The sequence below is a fragment of the Oncorhynchus mykiss genome, chromosome 8 (genome assembly GCF_013265735.2).
Source record: "Oncorhynchus mykiss isolate Arlee chromosome 8, USDA_OmykA_1.1, whole genome shotgun sequence".
NCBI classification, from domain to species: Eukaryota; Metazoa; Chordata; class Actinopteri; order Salmoniformes; family Salmonidae; genus Oncorhynchus; species Oncorhynchus mykiss.
The window spans coordinates 47,050,603-47,070,473 of NC_048572.1; the positions used below are offsets into that span (position 1 = coordinate 47,050,603).

The 19,871-nt window shown below is 38.6% G+C and overlaps 1 protein-coding gene across 2 annotated transcripts; it reads right to left on the minus strand.

Moving 5' to 3' along the window:
* Positions 1-470: 470 nt before the first annotated feature.
* Positions 471-17,371, minus strand: LOC110529973 (polycomb complex protein BMI-1-B). 2 transcript variants are annotated; one of them, XM_021612672.2, is made up of 10 exons: positions 17,074-17,371; positions 3,113-3,244; positions 2,880-2,976; positions 2,619-2,674; positions 2,473-2,523; positions 2,236-2,344; positions 2,078-2,120; positions 1,856-1,954; positions 1,522-1,602; positions 471-1,185 (listed from the first exon to the last, which is right to left on the minus strand). In XM_021612672.2, the coding sequence occupies exons 1-10, from the start codon at positions 17,081-17,083 to the stop codon at positions 859-861; spliced, it is 1,005 nt and encodes a 334-aa protein (XP_021468347.1). In that variant the 5' UTR covers positions 17,084-17,371; the 3' UTR covers positions 471-858. The 2 variants fall into 2 exon arrangements, with proteins under 2 accessions (XP_021468347.1, XP_021468348.1); XM_021612673.2 differs by lacking the exon at positions 17,074-17,371 and adding an exon at positions 6,758-7,105.
* Between the last annotated feature and the right edge of the window lie 2,500 nt (positions 17,372-19,871).

Below are 19,871 nucleotides of genomic sequence, written 5' to 3' on the forward strand. Positions count from 1 at the left end.
CTCGGGAGTGAGTATTGCAACCGAGGACATTAGATTTTTTCAACCGAGGACATTAGATTTTTTACATGCTACGTGCTTCAGTGGTCCCATTCGATGACCTTGTGTGGCCTACCACTTCACAGCTGAGCCGTTGTTGATCCTAGACATTTCCACTTCATAATAACAGCACTTACAGTTGACAGGGAAAGCACTAGCAGGGAAGAAATTTGACGAACTGACTTGTTGGAAAGGTGGCATCTTATGACGGTGCCAGGTTAAGTCACTGAGCTCTTCAGTAAGGCCATTCTACGGCCATTGTTTGTCTATGGAGATTGCATGGCTGTGTGGTCGATTTTATACAATGGGTGTGGCTGAAATAGCCGAATCCACTCATTTGAACGGGTGTCAACATACTTTTGAATAGTGTATATCGTTAATTGAAGTGACCATTTAACAGCAGTACCTACTGCAGATTGCACCCTTAAAGCCAAAACAATCAGGTTGTGTTTATTAAATTCCCCATTACATGTATGCAGAGGGCAATAGTCAACTATTTTTGTCAACTATTGTTGTGTGTTGACAAATGAAGTTGACGAAGCCAAAACCACATTTCCATTTCCATCAACTACAGTATTTGGCAATTCAGTTATAGGAATCATTGGAATGTCCAGGTTTGAAGTAAACGTGATATTTTTTTCACATTCCAAACCACATGGCACATTACTAGGCTAGCCATTTCAAATCCGATCTGCAGATGCCATTGAGCAAATTCAATAAGTCTTTCCACAGTCTTTCTTAGACAAATGAACAAATATATTGTCCACATAGGATTATATAAAAACGGCAAATGTTTGAAACAATAATAAAAGTATCTACAGTCTATGTTGGCGTGAATGTCCGGGAAAGTTGATTTGGACCCGCTTTTGTTAAGATACCGTTTGTTGAGGTGCCAATGCTGGAGAGGTGGGGGAAGTGGGTAAGCGATGATGATGATGAGTGGACAATTCTGTGGCTCGGACTGGGCAGAGAGGAGGATGAGGTGGAGGGAGCTTCGGGGTCATTGTTCAGATGCTTGTCACCCCCAGTCCCAGAGTCATAGCATACTCCTCCAGCATGTTGTGTGGTTTTGGCCCCGTTTCTTGGGCTGCTCATCTTCATCTTCTTGCAGCCTGTTCGTACCCGGTATTTCAATGGCAAGGGACCATTCTAAAACAAGTGAAGATTTTCTTAAATGTATGTGTACAGGGGACTTTTCTGTGACGTATAACCATATTCTCAGATGAGCCTCCTCTGAGCATGTATTTTAAGAATGACATGAGCTTTAAACAAGCAATAGAGAGATTTTTTTTAATAAATGTGTAAGCTCTCCAAAATACATGTGAACATATTGCTTGGTAGAGAATGAATTCTTGAATGGATGCACCACTTCACAACCTTATACTTTCCCCTTATAAATAAGTAAAACAACAAAGCATATAATTTCAAGGTCTTATTAGAAAAAAATGACATTTCATGTGTTGAAGTGCAAGGGTAAATGCTTACCCTTCTCCAGGTGTAGATGTGTGCAATGTCCATTAATGTGTAGTAATCCGTCAATGGTTCATCTTCATACATAACTTCTATCTGTGAACAACACATTTTGAGAGAAAAGATTAGGTGTGATTAATCATTTATATAAACAGTGTGAAACTTTAGTAAAAATCTAGCCATAATCAATCAGTTGTACACTGTATTTTTTTTTAAGAAACAAAGTCGATTCTAAGTTTAACAAATCTACACAATGTCTATACAAATGCACAACATTTCAGATAGGTCCATTGTTCACTGAATTTCAAATAATGACATTAATAATCATTGATTAAATATCCGTAGTCACCTGATAGGTGCATGGAATATCCATTTTACTTCGAAGGAATTTCCTCAGATGCATTATGGTCATGGCTGCTGGACATTGCAAGTATCGCTTGTCAATCATCTTCAGACAAAAAAAGGTAAGTTGAGTTGAGACTTGATAAACACTGCGTTACTTTACAGCCATCTGGATTGACCCTGTATTTAAAAGACACCAATACGATTTTCTTAGGGTTAAAACAATCACCTCTGTCTTCGTATCCTTGACTTCACCATCCTCATTTCCCAGCCTAAGAGAAAAGCAAAATTTACAATTGGAAAAAAAGAGCAAAGAAATAATTGACAAGCATGGGGGTTGGCTGCATTTTTTAAGCATACTTTTTGGCGGTTTGAAAGCAGCCTTACTTGCTCTGATGAAAAAATTCAATGGACAGGCTTATAATCTCATTGTCGGCTATTATTCTCTTTTCTTCATCTGCCACCTCCCCTCGCTCTTCATTTGATCCATTTCCAGCTACAAAATAAGAAACCAACCTAGTATTCAAGTGTGCCAATCCTCCTCTTTCTAATGATAAAGCAACATGAACATTGAAGTTGCAATGATATGCTTGAGGTGCTTCGCCATTGATTCAACTTGTTTACCATCAAGAGAAGGATGTGCAACATAGAAATCCCTCCTTCGTTTCATTTCATCTGCAAGCAAAATAATAAATAATTGTTCATGTATTATGATGCACTTGACATTTTTACAAACCAACTTGAGGGGATGAACGGGAAAATGTACTGACCTTTGAAAAGCCCAGGTACCAACCTGTAAACAATGTCTTGAAGGGTCTTGTCAGACCTGAAATATATATATATTTTTTTATTATTTCAGCAAATTGTATGATTCATTTCTGAGCCAGGGTTTACTTGGAAAAGAGATGCCAATATTGTAATGTGGTTTCAATTTATTTGAGCCCTAAGTCTCCACACTCATATTCGAGTAAAAAAAATATTATAGAACTTTAATTTATTGCCTTACAAAATGACATATATAGGCTACTCACCTAATATTCAAAAGGGGTTTCGTTTTGTGAATCTGGACATCACAAATTGGACAGAATTTGCTGGTCTCCAGATAACAAACAATGCACATTTTACAGACTGAAAAGACAAAATGATCAAAACAATTTGACAACACCGCATACTTTAAGCCAAACGAATCAGTCAAAACTGTGGGCATAGACAGCAACTTGCATTGTGTGGTATTTTGAATTAAATCCAACTGACGACAACTTACATGAGTGTAAACACTCCACAATGGTGGTTGCGTCGATAAAATATCCACCGCACAAGACACACATCAAATGTGGATTCAGCTCAGTAATCTTGATTTTTGTTGTTCTGTGCATTGTCCTAAAATTGTAAAATCCTATAAGAAAGGATAAACAAATTAATTAATGGATACAGCGTAGTTTCGCAATCTGTTCAGAACACAAACGGGCGGCGATGTGCCTTGAGAATGTAAAGCATTTATGTTACTGTTTTAATGTCTACCCTGCGAAAAACGAACCTGGAGATTATTTTTGGTGAATTTAAATAGGTTAAACCAATATTTATCTCGTAGGCCTATTTATTATAGAATTTTATGTAGCCCAATAACAATTTACCCTTTTGTAATTGCTACCATGAATTTTGTTTCCAGCTTCCATTTCGATTTTTAGAAGTCTTCACTTCAAGCCAAGCGTTTGATTTATCTAGAATAGCCTAACAATTCCAGAAGCACGTGACAGAAATGTTGATTTCGATGCGAGGTTAAAAAAAAATGCAAACTGACAGCACATGCATAAGGCTACTTTTTCATGTCCGGAATGTGTGCGAGTTTATTTGTTATAGGGCGATTTGGCCGATGAATGATGATCAACTTTTTCCAAAGCTCAATTCATTAAAAACATTGCTAGGTCTATAACGCAAAGTGGCAATATATTTAATTGACTTAAAACACAGTAAACAACCATTATTTGCCCTATTATTGGCATACATTATGCAGCCTAAATTCGGAGTATAACCTACAGTCATAGAAAAATAGGATCTGGATAGAACCCCAATTACCCACATTTTTTAAGTGTAGACTAAGCGTGCAATCCCGCGCCCGGTTTCTTGACGGATTTAGAGGAACGTTTCCAACTAAATGTTAATATCTTGTGCTCATTTTATAATGGATTAATATGCTTATTATCAATATCTTCGTAGGTAGCCTATGTAGGATACATTTCACATTGCATTGATAATTACCTAATTGCCCGAGAGAAGGACTTTCGATTAATTTCAGTATTATGCGATCATGCGACGTCAATGTGGGCTGTATAAGATTGTAAGTAAAGGGTGTCCTGCGACTGCAAGCTTGACCTGATACAAGACGCAATAAGCTCTTTCATCCCTCTTATGCATGGCCATTCTAAAAGAAGCACACCATAGCGTATCTGACAAGCGCACAACTTGTGTTGGAAAATTGAGTTAACTGTATACATTCCTACACCTGTCGAGAAACTGGGAGCGCGCATTATGCATCTCCACATGCGTTCCAAGACAATAACTCACTGTAGGCTATTTGTCAAATTAAATGTTGGACTAACCAATCATAATTGTTAAATCATAGGCTTACATACGTATGTACGAAATGTAGGCTATTGCAATGACCTCCTTGGCTGTACAGCATTGGCAGCTGATAATCAATAATGTTGATTTATTTAAAAAACCTAGCCTATTCATCACAAATGTCAATGGATCAATGCTTCGGATGGATACAGCGATGTCGAATGGTTGTGCAACAGAGTAGACTCGACAGAATATGCAGCACACTCGAAAATTGTGATTATTTTAACTATATGACCAAGCAAGAATTAAGACGCATGTGTCACACTATGTTGGCGCATGTTCACGCAAACATGGCAGTGTGAACTCCAGACCTACAAAAATCGCACGTTTCATTCTATTCAGCTATGTGTGTTAACTAAACAGCGCGCAATGGCTCAGCCCTCTAACTCTAAAATAAATTAATTCCTAAAATATTTGAACATTTAGTTGGACAAATCTCTGACCCGTCATACCTGTCAATAAACGGGGAGCTCACATTAGGCACGTAATCTCCGAATGTACCCACTATCACGCGCCTCAAGACAATAGCTAGTTAGTTCATTGTGATGTGAAAACGTTTAAAGCAATGCTTGTCCTGTGCTGTTGAACTACGCATCCCATTGTCTGATTAGAGTTTATCATTGCAAACAACGAAATTGTAGCCATAAAACGAAAGAAATAATCCACCAAGCCCCAAATTACGCAAAAGTTAACTTTCTTTCTCGAATGTATCGATTTTCAAATATTATTATGGGTCAATCCCATTGTTAGGCCTATAGACATGACTGATCTAGTGCAGAACATTTCACATAGCAGAAAATTATAGTCTGTTTTTAATGCATTTATGAAAGTTGACCAACAAGAAACGCGACTGACCTTATTGTGGGTGGGGAGAAATAGGTATAATTTAAAGATTTAATAAAATGTGAAACATTTTGTTATTTATATGTTTTTGGCCTACATGTGAGTTTTTGACTCAGCCTATTGTGTCAAACTATAATGTCATCACAAGAATAGGCCTACATTATTGATTGTGTTTACATAGTTTATATAGGCAGGCCTAATAATAGTAGCCTCGAGCCGGCCTATATTCCAATGTCCAAAGCCGAATGAGCATTAAAATATGATCAGGTCCTAATCCAAACAAATATAATTAGCTGACTATTATTTCAGAACTAGATGATGAGCAACACCCCAGTAGGCTAAGGCATTTATCTTGATTTCAAATGAGATTCGAGTGGTGCTCTGAATTTTGAGACAACATTTGGCCAATTGGTGATCGAGACAATCTATTGATCTTGTGTAGGCCAGGCTAAATTGCATTAAACCATACTGCGACGAAGATACATTTGAAAATTATATTGACATCGCCTAGTGAACGTCGAGGACCACACATCAATTGCGCAAAAGGTCGAGAATGGATCTCTAGTAGCCTACTCATTATTGATCAGAGAAAGACAAACATTGCATTGATCTGAACAATCTTGAATGGTACCCATCGCATTGTTAATTATGTTAACAGCATTGTAAATGATCCCATGAGGTCATTTCATCAAATCTATTTATCATCAAATGATCCACAGCAATAAACCATCAATCTTTAAACTTTTCAACACTTTTCAAGTGACTGAATAACATATCAAAACATAGTCTAGGTCTATTCTTGCGATAAGACATAAAATCAGTGTGTGAGAAAGCCATCTCTGTTCAACATAACGGAATTAAATACATTTAATAGGCTATAACCAGCCCATTAACTATTTACTGCCTAAACAAAGTAGTATATTCGCAATAGCCTAAAACTTCACAACAGCGAAATCCTGTCAACTTAATTACTTATCTACAACGAAGCCCATTTATTTTTAATGAAAGACAGAATAAACGTATCTATATTGGAAACAAACGTGGCAATTTTGCTACAACGACAAATCATATTTGATACCACTTTCATGAAAACAACAGCCTAATGAGCCTGTTGAGGACAACTGTTTGAAATCAGCTTGGTAGAATACATACGAATGTGGATGCTTCTCTGCAGATCTGTTAACATTGGCTGCTATGAACAGATCTGCGACCATGTTTCAATTTTGTAAGTTACGCGCTCCAGAAAGAACACAAACATAACCATTGAAATAATATAACATTCTACAATCGTGTGTGCTTTGAGTGTCCATATGCCCGTGTGGTCCACTGCCGATATTCACTATTAATCCGATAGCCTGCTGTGGTCTTGCATTTGCAATGCTATAACATTTAATATAAACTTGTATTTTTGCAAGTTAAAACTAGAAGTTCTGTAAATACATACCTAACGGGTTATATCCCGTATGTGATGGACAATGAAAGTTACAAGTCGATCAGAAAAAAATGAATGCAACCCAAGCGGCCATCTTGGAACGAGCTACAAATGCTGTTCAATGGCAGTGGCGAAATTCTCAACAAATAGAAAAAGATCAACGCGCGGAGAGTCAGAAACTTTACACAGATTCTGAACAGTGCCGGTCCAAATAGGTTATCGGTTTGCTCCGTGCTCGACCACTATGAAGCAGTAGGCTATGCATAGAGCGGCACTTGATAGCAGTAGAAACTGACACTGTTCCCAAAATGGCTTGCAGGCTAGTTCGACCGCCCCGCTATATCACGTGGTCTCATTCCTCAAGCGTTGTATTGATGGTACAAGTGACAAAAGTAAGCTAACTTTGATATATTGATATGTGGTCACACACATTTCATGCACTGGCTGGGTCTTTAGTCCACAACTCGTGGTCTACATGGTTTAGATTGTTTCTCTCTCACTCAAACATATTTAGGTGATGGTTTAAGATTTGTAATAAAATAAAATATGATTTATGCTACAAAGTTATTTAGAATTAAGTTATTAATATTGCTATTATTATCGTATTTTAACCGGCCTAGGCCCACTTCATTTGAATTCTAACACAACTCTTTGGGCCTTTTCCCTACATCTCTAATTATAGAGCCATTTAACACCATAAGAGTGTAGGCTAAGGAAAAACGTGTCTCCCCATGGCTACTGCTCTGATTTTGGGAGTCTTTCCATGATGATACAGGCGATTACACTGAAGGGCACCGGTTAAAATTGTTACCATGTTAAATGTGTATGCCGTTAAACATTCGTGAGGACCATTTAGGCATAGGAGGGCCCAAATACTTTTGCTTAATACATTGAATACGCCGATTCCTGATTCTACTGAATCATTTTGGCCCACTCATGATTAGTGTTTGATGAACTTCGCCTATAGTGGAAAAGCTATAGCATAATGTTGCATCGCCAATACATTCTAGTACTCACTCGTTTAATGATGGTAGCCTATATAGCCTATAGACCTATTTATGAGAACAGCCTGGGAAGCGCGCCTTTTTCTGCATCCCCCATTATGGAAATAAACACAACATTCTTTCAGACTCATTGTTCATTTTCATAATGCATGTGATTGTTGAGGGATTATCGGTCCACTATGCCAACCATTTAAATGGTTCTACAACTGAGTTGCATAGCCTTTGGATGACGATGAGACTTCCGATGGTGCATGTATACTATGAATAATTACAAATGTCATAGTGCTTATTAACATAGCCCACAACGTTTATAACCACTCAAGACGTTGCAGTGTGTCTGTAACCGTTTTACAACATAATTAAATCAATGTATTAATTGTAGCCTACGGCATTATATGCATTCTTAAAAACCTACAGAAAAATATATTAAATGGGTAACGAGGAAGTCCCCTAAACTCGTGGGTAAAAAAAAAAAAACGGTTTCAACATTCTGTCCTTTTGATGTGGAAATGGGGACACACTGATTGAATCAATACTGCTTTCATGCCATCTCAACAAAAAACAGAAACAATCATTACAGCCAATCAATCATAAATCATATTTAAATTGTTTAAATTGTATCCTATGTGCTAATTAATTTACCAGTAGGCTATGATTAGCGCATACAAATAGGTGCATCTTTGCCAGCTGGTACAGGCTACACACAACAAAAAGGGAGTTCTTTGCAGTGTGATAGTAATCTACCAAGATCCGTTTTCATCCGAAGAACCCCCTTTGGAAGACAAGGGTTCTTTGTATGGCAAAGAGTTCTTCATAGAACCTTTTTCATCCTATGAACCGTTTTTGGAACGAAGGGTTCTTTGATGATTGTTTGGAAAGAAAGAAGGATTATTTGGAAGGCAAGAAGGGTTTTACATAGAACTCTTATGAATCTAAATAACATTTTTCTTTTTTTTCTTTCTTTCTTTTAAATAGTGCCGTAGCATTAGTTTTTTTCCTCAGTGTTTAAACTTTAACATTAGAAGTTTGAGTAATCTGATAAACATTTATAAAGATAGGTGTGTACCTATATCGTAATATTTATGCATGTATCGGGTATAACCTTAATCATTTTACATATACAATACTGACATCGTTGATTTCTTTGCCCTGATTTCTGTTTTTCAAATTAGTATTTTCTGTGATTTTATTGAGCAAAGTAGGAAAATAGAAGGGAGTATGAGTGAACCAGAAGTGTATTGTATGGTACACAGCAAATTGGCCAGTTTGACCTAATATAGATTTAACATTTCTAGTGTTCATTCAGGAGTTTAACTAACATAACACCAAGTGGTGTAAAATATCCCCAGTGTTAATAACCAGAGTTCAGGGTATGATTGTGTAATATTTACTCTGTGTTTAGTAAAACACTCAGAACCACACCCATCATTATCATATTTCCCAACATGCCGTGGCTATTGCAAGTTGATTTTCTGAATTGTTTGTTTCAATATGTGTTTTTGCATGTACATTGATTGATTAATATTACACTACACAAAGATAAATAACATACTTTTTTATTTTTATTAATCCAATCTGTTAGTAGTTGGATTTATTGCACTCGTTACCGAGAGGGTTGTTCCAGTTTAGATTATTTAGGTAGTCCCATTACTCAATCTTCTCTACCCAGGCAGTCATTCTGAATGCAGGTTGTGTGTGATTAAAAATTCAAATTGTTGGATTTCCTCACTCTGGCTGGATTCCAATAGGAATTACACATCACTTTGCAAGCCAGCATAATGTGACTTGCAGGCTTGATGTGGCCTGTAAACCAGGAGTTTTCTAACACCACTGTGTTAGGTTATAACTAGGCCCTCAAAGAAAGGCCTTATAATATATGTATTTTCATAAAGAGTTTAATTTGAAAGACTAATATGGCTGGTGAAACCGTTCATGGACGGTTCTAGGAAGAACCCTTCAAAGATAAAAGGGTTCTTGGTACAACTGTTACTTGGGGTTCTAGGAAGAACCCTTCAAAGATAAAAAGGTTCTCGGTAGATTACAGCATCTCTGCTCTAAAGCAAAACTAGAGGGTTCCAGGAAGAACCTTGAGAGGATAATGAGGTTCTGCAATGGTTCTCCCTTTATAGGAGGTTCTATGAAGAACCCTAAATAGAGGGTTGAAAGTTTAATACTGTAATTGTGTTTTACAGCAGAGATGCTGTAATATCGCTGAGTGTACAACCATTAGGAAAACATTCCTAATATTGAGTTTCACCCCCTTTTGCCCTCAGAACAGCCTCAATTTGTCTGGGCATGGACTACAATGTGTCGACAGCGTTCCACAGGGTTGCTGGCCCATGTTGACTCCAAAGCTTCCCACAGTTGTGTTAAGTTGGATTGATGTCCTTTGGGTGGTGGACCATTCTTTATACACATGGGAAACTGTTAACACACTCAAACCGGTGTGCTTGGCACCTACTACCATACGAGAGCCTGTTCAAAGGCACTTAAACCTTTGGTCTATCCCTCTGAATGGCACACATACAGTTGAAGTTGGAAGTTTACATACACCTTAGCCAAATACATTTAAACTCAGTTTTTCACAATTCCGGACCTTTAATCCTAGTAAAAATTCCCTGTCTTAGGTCAGTTAGGATCCCCACATCATTTTAAGAATGTGAAATGTCAGAATAATAGTTGAGATAATGATTTATTTCAGCTTTTATTTCATTCATCACATTCCCAGTGGGTCAGAAGTTTACATACACTCCATTACTATTTGGTAGCGTTGCCTTTAAATTGTTTAACTTGGGTCAAACAGTTTGGGTAGCCTTCCACAAGCTTCCCACAATAAGTTGGGTGAATTTAGTCCCATTGCTCTTGACAGAGCTGGTGTAACTGAGTCAGGTTTGTAGGCCTCCTTGCTCGCGCACACTTTTTCAGTTCAGTTTCAGTTCTGCCCACAAATTTTCTATTGGATTGAGGTAAGGGCTTTGTGACGGCAACTCCTTTCACGCCCTGACCTTAGATATCTCTGTTTTCTATATATTTTGGTTAGGTCAGGGTGTGACTAGGGTGGGTATTCTAGGTTTTGTATGTCTAGGGTTTTTGTATGTCTAGGGGTTTTGTATGTCTATGTTGGCCTGATATGGTTCCCGATCAGAGACAGCTGTTTATCGTTGTCTCTGATTGGGGATCATATTTAGGCAGCCCTTTTTCCCACTTTCCAGTGTGGGATCTTGTCTACAGTTAGGTGCCTATGTGCACACTAGTAGCTTCACGTTTCGTTTGGTTGTTTGTTGTTTTGAGTTTCAGTTCATTAAAAATATGTGGAACTCTATTCACGGTGCGCCTTGGTCTCACTCATACGACGAACGTGACAACTCCAATAACTTGACTTCGTTGTCCTTAAGCCATTTTGCCACAACTTTGGAAGTATCATTGTCCATTTGGAAGACCCATTTGTGACCAAGCTTTAACTTCCTGACTGATGTCTTGAGATGTTGTTTCAATATATCCACATAATTTTCCTGCCCCAATATGCCATCTATTTTGTGAGCTGCACAAGTCCCTCCTGCAGCAAAGCACCCCCACAACATGATGCTGCCACCACCGTACTTCACGGTTGGGATGGTGTTCTTGGGCTTGCAAGGCTCAACCTTTTTCCTCCAAGCATAACAATGGTCATTATGGCCAAACAGTTATATTTTTGTTTCATCAGACCAGAGGAGCATTTCTCCAAAAAGTACGATCTCTGTCCCCATGTGCAGTTGCAAACGGTAGTCTGTATTTTTTATGCCGGTTTTGGAGCAGTGGCTTCTTCCTTGCTGAGTGTCTTTTCAGGTTATGTCGATATAGGACTCGTTTTACTGTGGATATAGATACTTTTGTACCTGTTTCCTTAGCACCTTTTGCACCAAAGTACGTTCATCTCTAGGAGACAGAACGCGTTTCTCTCCTGAGCGGTATGACGGCTGCGTGGTCCCATGGTTTTTATACTTGCGTACTACCCACTGTTCCTAGGCCGTCATTGAAAATAAGAATTTGTTCTTAACTGACTTGCCTAGTTAAATAAAGGTAAAATAAAAAAATATATAAAAAATAGCCCAACTAAACAAGAAACAGGTGAAACCAATAAGACAAAACCAACAGAAAAGGGAAAAGGGATCGGGGGCAGCTAGTAGACCGGTGACGAGCTCCACCAGAGCTCTAGACCGGTGAGGAGTCGTGACAGAACCAGATTTGTGGAGGTCTACAACTATTTTTCTGAGGTCTGATTTCTTTTGATTTTCCTATGATGTTAAGCAAAGAGGCACTATGCCTTGAAATACACCCACAGTCCAATTGACTCAAATGATGTCAATTCGCCTATCAGAAGCTTCTAAAGCCATGACATAATTTTCCGGAATATTCAATCTGTTTAAAGGCACAGTCAACTTAGTGTATGTAAACTTCTGACCCACTGTAATTGTGATATAGTGAATTATGAGTGAAAAAATCTGTCTGTAAACCATTGTTGGAAAAATTACTTGTGTCATACACAAAGTTGATGTCCTAACCGACTTGCCAAAACTATAGTTTGTTAAAACAAGAAAATTGTGGAGTGGTTGAAAAATGAGTTTTATTGACTCCAACCTAAGTGTATGTAAACCTCTGACTTCAGCTGTACACAATCCATGTCACACTTGTCTGACGGCTTAAAAATCCTTCTTTAACCTCTTCCCCTAATGTTTTGTACACTCAGTGTATATTAGTAGGCTATATGTAAAGACCAGATTCAATTACGAATAGTCTGATAGATGAGAATATTATCAAGCGGTTGTCAAATTGGGAATGAGAGTACAGTTTGCACAAGAAGCAGAGCAGAGTTCATGCCTTTCATGTAACTTTTTTCAGTCGCATCATGCAGCCTTAGAATGTATTAGAAATCAAAACATATTGCCTAAGGTTTATCAAAACTAAAGTTGCATAAATAACTCTAAATTAAAGTATAGGTAGCATAAACGTAACGAAATGTAACATATGGATTTGCATTAGTATACACATCAAAAGTCCCAATGCAAAGTTACACCTCACTTTTCTATTATTCAGAATTCCAAAGTCTACTGGTTTCATTTACATTTTCAGCCAACTTACAATTTATTGTTACAAATCAGCTTGCAAGGTTACTAGCTAATTCAGTGATGTGTACTCATGACCAATAAAAAATAAAAATAAATAGTAATCTTTCGTCTCTGCGTTTCATATTTTTCCTTCAATTCGCAAGAGGCTGAATATACTTCAACGGAGAAAGATTCAGAGCGAGCGAAACATCTGTCAGATTGTGTCTGGTCAAAAACAGTATGACATTGTTGACACCAGTAGCATTGACTGCAAGGGAAGCCAGCAAGCATTTGGGCTCCCTTGATGAAAAAATTAAAATACATATAGCCAATCAGCGTTGAGCTAAACGGAGTGAGCTCAACTATGAATGGTCCTGGCACACCAAAAAAAACATGTCAAGGGGTGCCAGTTTGGATTTGGCTTCACACCAATTCAAACAAAAGCAAAACATAAGTTACTAAAAATGTGTTGCATCTTGTGTTGTTTTCCACCGGGGGCTAGCTAGCTAACTAAAATCGTCCCTTTCCTAAATTAAACATGGATGGAGATAGAGATTTGGACTTGTGGTTTTAACTTAAGTCTCTGTACTGGCCAATGATTATAACGGTGATTCTGATCCAACCATAAATTCATACATTGTGCCCCTGGTCTGAAAGGCTAATGTTAACTAGTTTTCCATGAAAGGAAGTTAGGCTAGCGAGCAAGCATTTTAGCCAGGATGCCAAAGACAACAAAAACTAAAAACATATAATCTATGACAGAGTCATTGACCGTTTCGGCAAGATGAGAGGATGCCATGTTTTTTTGTACCTGCATGTGCACACGCACGCACGTACCCACGAATGTGATATTTAGCTTACGTTGATTGGACTAAATATTTTTTAGTATCTTTAGTTGTCACTGGAATAGACTAAGCATAAGTGATTTGATTTTGACATGTTGAAGTTGAAATGGTGCTGGAATAATGGAGGCATCTCCTGTTTTCTTTTCGAATTGCAGTAACTCCCCGCTCTTGGATCTAAATCAATGGTTGTTTAGTAGACCAGAAATGACAGAAACGTTAACTTGCTTGACCATGCTGTAGGTCATGTAACTGTTTGTTACATGCAATATGCTTTGTAAACTTCAAGACATTTGTTGCTCTCAGGTTTTGTGATGAAACAAAGCGTTGAATTTATTCTGCCACTGTGTCTTCTTACTGTCTCGACCTTAGGCCTATATATCACTGTGGCAACGCATATAAACAAACAGGTTATACAGCAAACAACACAATTCTCATAACCCATAGGTTGTAATATGCTTTTAATCCCCAGGCTTGGCTATCCCCAGTGATTTTATCCATGCACCGCTGCTGAGCTAACTAGCCTGCTAATGTTAGCCCTACTAGCCTGCTAACATTAGCCCTACCAACCTGTTAACGTTACCTTAGCACTGCGTGAGTCAGCCAGTGGATATCAACACCTAGCTTACAGCTACATTAAAGTAACCCAACGTTTTGGAAATACATAACGACTTCTAACCAGTTATCAAATCATGTTATCTTAGCCAGCAAGCAAGCCAACCAGCTAAAGTTAGTTATTTTAGCCTGCTAGCTAGCCTAGCCTAGCCAGCTAACTAGCCTAGCTAGACACCCACCACTGTCGACATTGTTAAGTAGTAAGCCAGAGAACAACTAGTCTAGCACAGGCAGGAACCTACAGAACACAACAACAAAGCCGCCAGCAAACAGGGCTGCCAGGTCTAGCTAATAATTATATCCCAATTACCACTCAAACCCATCCAAAAGACCTGAAAACTACATTTATTTTTTGCAGCAAGATATTTGCCACATTTATCCAATAAACCCTTCTTCATAATGTTATGTCGAGTCAATTCAGAAAGAATAGCGACGTAACGTAAATTTGTTTTTCAACAAAATAATAATTATTGTGTGACGACCCTCCCACTCTGTCTGCCGTATTCTCTCTTTGTTGTTTCCTTATTAGGATGCTGGTGGGCGGAGTTGGGAGGGTCGTCAGCTACATGGGAAACACCTGGGCCCGGTGTCTCCCAGGATAAATACACCACTTTCCCATTCATGGAGGAGACTCTCTCCATGCAGACACCTTTATAGATTTTGTTGTGTTTCTTGGTGTTTTTTTTGGTTGTTTGCTTTAGCATCTTTCAACACCCTGCATTATCACCTTCATGCCTGCAAAACACTCACTTACACTACTGATTATTGATTACACACACCATTGTATATTATACTTAGTTACTTATTTAATAAATATATATATTTTGTTACTCCTTATCTCCACGTTGTCTCCCTTTTGTTACGGGCTTTGAGCCGGTTTGTGACAATTGCGAGGTATGATGTGATGTAATAAAGACATTTGAATATGTCGCAAGAATGCCTGGATATAGTCGTTAGCCGGGGTATATTGGCCATATACCACAACCCCCGAGGTGCCTTATTGCTATTATAAAACTGGTTACCAATATAGTAAAACTTTTTTGTCATACTCGTGTTATACAGTCTGATATACCACGGCTTTCAGCCAATCAGCATCAAGGGCTCGAACACAATTTATAATAGTAAATAATAAATTTTGCGCATGTGCATAACTATAGAGTACCACAGTATAAGTAAAAAAAATCATAAAACCTAGTGGTCAAACAGGGGAAATGGTTCCAATCGTTTTTCCACCATTCATTTTTCTCATAGGGTATATTAGAAACAATTAAAATAAGGGTTGTATTTCGGGTAGGCTTACCTTGGCGTAATGTTTTTACAACCATGTAAATCTCTCTCAGACAAGGTGACTTATCAATCTAGTCACCTGTATTTACCCCCAACAAAATGACATAATTAGCTGCTGATGTGGCTATCATAAAGACCTACAAATACCATGATGGTCTGGACGAGACTGCCGAATCGAGGGAAATGTACGAATCTTTGTATTAACCTTTTTACAAGTGAGTTCCAAATATCTCTAACTTTCGCCCCAGTGTGAGTTTTTTTTATTTTTATGTACCTGATGTCAGAATGCACTCACTGTTCCAAAATGTGATTATTACGGAACAGGACAATTAATTGGAGCTACCCTCAAACCAAGGCATGCTGTCTGCTAATTTTCTATAGGCTATAGACTTATCAATTTCAAATTATTTTCTAGCAAGTTGTATTGTCTATGAGTTTGAATCGAGGTGTGTGACACCTCTTCATTAATTCACATAGAAGTAGCCCATTTCAATGTTGTGGACAATTTATGTTTGAAGCTTTACTGAGCTGGGCAAACTTCTCTCTTTTAGATGAGAGCACAAACACTTACCCAGTGTTTCCCCAGATCAAGTACGCAGACATTTGCACACGTTTTCCTCCTGGAACATTTTACGGCTGGTGCCTGCATTGCCTTCATTGTTGTTTTTTCCTTACTAATAATAACTTTGGACATGTGTGCGTTCCTATCAAAGTAAGTGCCTTTTTACGTTATCATTATAGTGTCTGTATATCGTGTTGTCGTTCTACTGTAGCACACCGTATGTACAGTATGTATGGAGCAAAATGTATTTACTGTTTGATTCACCTTTTCAAGTACTGGTGACAGTAGTTTAACATATTTATTGTATCAAATGGTAGGCTACAATGGCAGATAAATTAATAGGCTACTTGATGGCCAACATATGCAAATGTATCATTCTCCACATTTACTGGCAGTTTCATTGAGGACTTTTCCCCATAACAAAAGCACTAGAGGGAGTTCCATAACTTCCATAGAAAAATGTCCACTTGCCCTTCCTTCGATACCCAAAAACTGAGCATGCGTAAAACACTCAGCTTGATACAGTTTTCCAAAATGCAAAGTCGACATTAAAATGGAGTTTAAACCACCTCCAGTCAAATGTATCTAATGTGCTCTAGTGCGCCCAAAGCCATTTTTCAGTTTTCACCAGTATTTTTTTATGCGCATCAGTTCCGGCTTGTTAATGTGTCAAGGAAAAAGGGTTGGAAAGAAAAAAAGGTGTCTCCATAATGACAATCTAAATAGCCCACCTTCAATTGGTACAAGTTTTCACAACATGCATGCCTGCTGCTGTCTCCTGTCTCCTTTCACTCACATGAATAATAGTGGACTCAACTGCCTCAACTGCCGACCCTCCCCACCCACTCACTCACTCAGTAGCCCAATTTTACAGGTAAACCGCCAACATGGCAACCCTACCAGCAGATGTAAAGTAGGTAGAGCAGAGACTTACCGATAGACATCTAAGTTAGCTACCAAAGTTAAAGAAGAGCCAAGGATTGGCCTTCAGAGGGAGAGGCAGTTTCACCGGCCGAAGGAGAGTCAGCTAATCCAATATCAGCTAATCCAATATCGATATAGTGATGTAAATCCACATTGAATTTACCCAGTTCATCTCCATCACTGCTGAAACTCATGATGTACCGGTAGGTCGGTAGGAAATAGAGGTTGCAGGCTTCACATTCACGCTCGGCACAGCACCTGGTTTCAGAATCTTACCTTCCACTGGTTATAACTATCGAAGTCCTCCAGAGTGAAATGAGCACCACATACAGTAGACATGCCCATGGTTTCCTTAATGTTACACAAATCCGCTTCAACTGGACAAACCGGTCCCACTTCAAAGATAGTTTCTTGTTTTTGGGCCACAAATGAGTCATACCCTGTGTTTGTGGTTATTACTGCACCCTGCCACTACCAAACACACGGAGAAGATAAGATATATTTTTTTGCATGAATTTAGCCATATAGTCTCTTCCATATGGGTCTCCAAAGTGGTGCAGCAGTCTAAGGCACAGCATCTCAGTGCTAGAGGCATCACTACAGACCCTGGTTCGATTCCAAACTGTGTCACAACCGGCTGTGATTGGGAGTCCCATAGCGCTGTCCGGATTAGGGTTTGGCCGGGGTAGGCTATCATTGTAAATAAGAATGTGTTCTTAATAACTGACTTGCCTATTTAAATAACAGTTAAATTAATAAAACATGTAATTATACGTGGATGTACATACAGTGCATTCAAAATACTTTTTCCACATTTTGTTACGTTACAGCCTTATTCTAAAATTATTTCAATGAAGTGTTTTCCTGTACACACAATACCCAATAATGGCAAACCGAAAACAGGTTTTTAGAAATGTTTGCAAATGTGTAAAAAATGTAAAACACATTATTTAGTATTCAGACCCTATGCTATGAGACTCGAAATTGAGGTCTGGTGCATCCTGTTTCCGTTGATCATCCCTGAGATGTTTCTATAAGTTATCCTACAATGAGTCTTGACGGCTATTTTGCAAAAATCTCCGACAACATGCCCAACAGAACTACTAAGAACTAAACCAAAACCACCACCCCTGTAGATGTGAATGAAAAACCAAGCCATGTCAAAGGAATTGTCCGTAGACCCCCGAGCATTGAAGGTCCCCAAGAACACAGTGACCTCCATCATTCTTAAATGGGAGAAGTTTGGAACCACCAAGACTCTTCCTAGAGCTGGCCACTCGACCAAACTGAGCAACCGAGGGAGAAGGTTCTTGGTCAGGGAGATGACCAAGAACCCGATGGTCACTCTGACAGAGCTCCAGAGTTCCTCTGTGGACATGGGAGAACCTTACAGAAGGTCAACCATCTCTCCAGCACTCCACCAATCAGGACTTTATGGTAGTGGCCAGACGGAAGCTACTCCTCAGTAAAAGGCACATGGCAGCCCGCTTGGAGTTTTCCAAAAAGCACCTAAAACTCTCAGATCATGAGAAACAAGATTCTCTGGTCTGATGAAACCAAGATTGAACTATTTTGGCCTGAATCCCAAGCACCCCTTCTGGAGGAAACTTGGTACATCCCCGGGGTGGCATTATCATGTTGTGTGGATGTTTTTCAGTGGCAGGGACTGGGAGACTAGTCAAGATACAGGGAAAGATAAATGGCGCAAAGCACAAAGAGATCATTGATGGAAACCTGCTCCAGAGTGCTCAGGACCTCAGACTTGGGCAAAGGTTCACCTTCCAACAGGATAACGACCCTAAACACACAGTCAAGACAACACAGGGGTGGCTTCAGGATAAGTCTCTGAATGTCCTTGAGTGGCCCAGCCGGAGACTGGACTTGAACTCAATCATAAATCTCTGCAGAGACCTGAAAATAGCTATGCAGCGATGCACCCCATCCAACCTGACAAAGCTTGAGAGGATCTGCAGAAAATAATGGGAAAATCTCCCCAAATACAGGTGTTAGCTTGTTAGCTTGTAAGCTTGTAAGCTTGTAGCGTCATACCCAAGAAGACTCAAGGATGTAATCACTGCCAAAGGTGCTTCAATAAAGTAGTGAGTAAAGGGTCTGAATACTTATGCAGTGGTGGAAAAAGTACTCAACTGTCATACTTGAATAAAAGTAAAGATAACATAAAGTAAAAATGAAAATCACCCAATAAAATACTACTTGAGTAAAAGTCTAAAAGTATTTGGTTTCAAAGTTACTTACAGTAAGTATCAAAAGTGAGTCTGCCAGATCAGAGGGATGTTCTCTTGATAAGTGTGTGAATTGGACCATTTTGCTGTCAAAATGTAAGTACTTTTGGGTGTCAGGGAAAATGTATGGAGTAAAAAGTACATTATTTTCTTTAGGAAAGTAGTGAAGTAAAAGCAAAAATATTAATAGTGAAGTAAAGTACAGATACCTAAAAAAAACTACTTAAGTAGTACTTTAAAGTATTTTTACTTAAGTACTTTACACCACTGTACTTATGTAGCCTAGTGGTTAGAGTGTTGGACTAGTAACTGGAAGGTTGCAAGTTAAAACCCCCGAGCTGACAAGGTACAAATCTGTTGTTCTGCCCCTGAACAAGGCAGTTAACCCACTGTTCCTAGGCCATCATTGAAAATAAGAATTTGTTCTTAACTGACTTGCCTAGTTAAATAAAGGTAAAATAAAAAAATAAAAAAAATGTGATATTTCAGTTTTGTATTTTTAATACATTTGCACTATTTCTAGAAACCTGCTTTTGCTTTGTCATCATGGGGTATTATGTGTAGA